General features: G+C 40.8%; 1 protein-coding gene across 1 annotated transcript; it reads right to left on the bottom strand.

Moving 5' to 3' along the window:
* Positions 1-34: 34 nt before the first annotated feature.
* On the bottom strand, positions 35-1,273 carry LOC121966821 (insulin receptor substrate 1-like; the record flags this gene model as incomplete). The annotated part of the gene is made up of 2 exons (XM_042516890.1): positions 1,261-1,273; positions 35-336 (listed from the first exon to the last, which is right to left on the bottom strand). Coding segments are annotated over exons 1-2 (315 nt in total), but the record flags the coding sequence as incomplete, so codon positions are not given.
* Positions 1,274-3,699: the final 2,426 nt, after the last annotated feature.

The following is a 3,699-nucleotide window of genomic DNA, read 5'->3' as shown; positions in this document are numbered from 1 at the left end:
GCGACATAAAGGTAACTACAGATTAAACGCTCACCTGCATCCAGAACTCGCCCGGGCCCGTCACAGCAGAGCGCCCCACCTCTACGAAGAAGAAGTTTTCTGAATGTCCGCAGCGTCGGACGTTCATCAGCTGCAGCACCACGGCGGCGGCGTCCGAGTTGAGCTTGACGAAGTTGACCGTCTTGTCGGTCAGACAAAGGCGGTAAATACCCACCAAGTTCTTGGCTTGACCGAGGCCTTTGGGCCACACCTTCACCTGCCACACCTCTTTAAACGCAGGCCCGGGATTGGGCACGCCGTAGTCGCCCCCTTCGCTGCTGTCGGTGGGGTTCTTACCTACGGAGACAAGAGGAGATTAAAAAGGTTACTGGAGTGAAAAAAGCAGAATAAGACTGGATATGAAAAACAGAGGAGTGATGATGATTCATACACATTTTTACCAAAAACTTTCCATGACTTAAGGGTAATTTTCAAAGACCATACATTCTCTGAAATGAAAACTATGTATCTATATATATACTGTATATATTTAAATGATGAATATTTAAAAATAACTAACGGACTGTTTGTTATTTTTAAGTGGGAAGGAGGTGATACAAAAAAGGTACCAGGCACATTTAGTTAAAAACATTTTCAACTTTTTTTCTAGAATTATTTTTGGGGATTTTTCAACAAAACATTTTGGTCTTTTATTTTTTATTACATTTTTTGTTGATTTTTAAAGAAAAAAATGATTTTTTTTCTTTTAAAATATTGGTTGGTTTTTAAAGAAAACATGCTTTCCAAACCTGAAGGCCTACCAAAAATCTAAATCACCAGATTATCAACCCCTTTATCACAGCCAGAAACAGCATAAACTGAAACTATCACGGGATTTTCAAATTTCCAAAAGCCCTGAAACACACCATGAGTTCTTTTACAAGTTTGTAAAACAAAATCCATGTCTTTTCCAAAACTTTCTGGGCATATGTAGGTTTCCAAAACCTGCAGGCCTGGAAATTTTTATTTGCACTTTCAATGACTTTTCCAGGTTTCTCATGAGTGTATAAACCCTGTGAAGAACACTGGCTGCAGAAAGGCACTAACATGACCTTCATGCATCTGTGAACAAAGGGAACACCAGGTGAAACCACCTCTATTTACCTGTAAGTGGAGGACAAGGTACCTTTATTATGTAAGCTCTGCTGATATTGAGCTTTTCACTGATTTTTAAACCAGATTTGCGTTGAAACAGAGCATGCAGGAGCTTGCATACTGTACCTGCAGGGTCCATACCTGGGGTCTCATTTGTCAACGGACACCCTGACACACACACACGCATACCAGTGTGGAAAATGAAACCGCTGACAACTGAAGCCCCGCACGATGAATAATGACTGTGAAAGAAAAAGCAACCGTTGTGGAAAAGCGACTTGGAAAATGCTTAACAAGTGAATCTTCTCCAAAACCAAAGCAAACAAATGCCAATAGATGGCCTGAAACCTAAGAGCGAAGCACTCAATAAGCTTCTCAAGAGCCACTTTCTGGAGCCGCTCCAATGACAATAAACTGGCTTTGTAAACTAATAAAAATCCAGTGTCTTTTAGCCGGAGAACAGGCAGTCCATTCACCCCTTTTGTGTTTCTGTACTCAGACAGTAGGGAATTACTGAGGCGAGGGAAAACAGAAGAGAAAGCTCTTGGTGAGATTTGATCCAGAGCTGTTGGGGTCCAAACAAAGACCTACCTAGTACAACATTTAGCCGCCTGTTTGGAGTCTTAAGTCACCTTATTGTTCACAGATCTGAAGCAGGAATCCAGAAAATGACCTTAATTCTATCATGCTGTGCGGCTCATTGTCTGCAGCTATTGACTCTGCCTCTGAATATACCGCAGAGTCCCTCTGAGCTCTTTAATTGGCAGCCAAGAGGGACCTCACATCTGCGAACTAAAAAGCCAAAGATTATAGGAATACCATGTTATGAGTCATGCTTTAGGGTGGATTCTTATTATTCTCAAAAGGGTTAGTTTGGTATTTTCAACCTGGATCCTATTTTCCATGTTTTTATGTCCAAATGACTGATGGGAACAACAATTTCTGAAAGACAACAGCGACAAAACAGGCCGCAATCTATCCGATCTGGGCACAGTAGATGTGCATCCACTAAAAGTGCTTGTTTTTGTCACTGACGGGCTCAAATTAACATTATAAGCATCTAATAAAAATCATAGAAATGATCCCTACAGAGATAGAGTTTCCATAATGTTGTCAGACACTTACTACAGTAATCTGAGCCTGTCAGTGACAAAAACAAACACTTTTAGATGTAAATTGCAGCCGTCAACCAATATTGGTTTTTCGGGGCCGATACAGATACAGATTATTAGTAGTTAATGAGGCCAATAACTGATATTTAGAACTGATATGCATTTACAAAAAAAAGATCTTTCTGTCATTATGTAGAATTTGGAGTATAACGAACTCCAACACAAAACTTTAAATGCCTTTAGCAAATGTTTAATCAAAACTAAAACTTTCAACTTCAGATACAGCAAGGTCCACTTTTTTTTTTTTAAAGTCAAGTGACAATTTAAATTAAAAAAATAAAGAAAAATAGCTCCCTGAGGTTTTACAATGATACAAAATAAAATGCCAATACAGATAATCATCAAAAATGCCAAAAATCATCCCCGATAATTGACACCTAGTACACAGATGATGTGAACAAGCTCACAGTGGTTACACTGCAGCATGTTTTTCACTCACACACAAAAATATGGGAAAATTAGGTTAAAAAAAATCAAATTTACTCTTTACGACACAGAATCAATAAACTTCATGACAAGACTAAAGAAACAAACCTCCACTGAGAGGCTCACCTGTTCGCTTCACAGGAACAGGATGTTCTTTGTGTAAAAATGAGCACCTGCCTTATTAAACATCTGGCGTATTGATGATTTTTTGACAACCAGCTGAGCGACGCATTATATTTTTCACAAAGTTTGTGTGGTATTCTACTTTAAGCAGCGATTTTGGCCCAATCAGGCTAATCACAGTGCACCGCGCCCGCAGAATCACAAATGTATGATTGCACGTCTGCATGCGTTTGTTGTTCCTTTCCCATGCCTCTGCTGCAAATCCTACAATGACAACCATATGCAGACAAGAAACCTCAGCGCGCACAGTGGACGCCATATTAGCCGAGCTTCCGTTATGACAAACATTTCCCTCAAGAGCCTCTTCCCAAAATATTTTTTTTACTTGTGATTGCAAAAGACGGTAACGGGGGGGGTGTGACGTTTCTTCTTCTAGTTCCCTTCTCAAAAATTAGACGATGGCTCGCGACTTGAAAGAGACTCAGAATAGATGTTTTGTTGAAAGTCGTGGAGGCTGCGGCTTAGTGGCTCTGCGTGTGTGTGTGTGTGTGTGTGTGTGAGAGAAGCACTCCCCCCCTACATTAGATGACTCACTCAAGGCCATGCATGCCTGTTTCATGCACTGCTTTTCTCTGTGTGCGAGCGAGCGAGGAGCCCTGTTTGCCTCCTCGATTTAGATTTACAACAGGAAGTGATGGTTTGGGGATTTTTTTCAGCGGGGACCGTCGGAATGAGGGACTGCAGGAGATTGCAGAGAGATAGCACACGAGAAAAAACGTCCCTTCAAAGGAATACTTCCCCTCTCAAATGACCGTCTGTATATAAAAACACTTGCTCCAAGTTA

This window comes from Plectropomus leopardus, unplaced genomic scaffold, assembly GCF_008729295.1.
Source record: "Plectropomus leopardus isolate mb unplaced genomic scaffold, YSFRI_Pleo_2.0 unplaced_scaffold25994, whole genome shotgun sequence".
In the NCBI taxonomy this organism is placed as follows: Eukaryota; Metazoa; Chordata; class Actinopteri; order Perciformes; family Serranidae; genus Plectropomus; species Plectropomus leopardus.
Note: the sequence above shows the minus strand (reverse complement) of the source record. Positions and strands in the feature narration are given on the sequence as shown.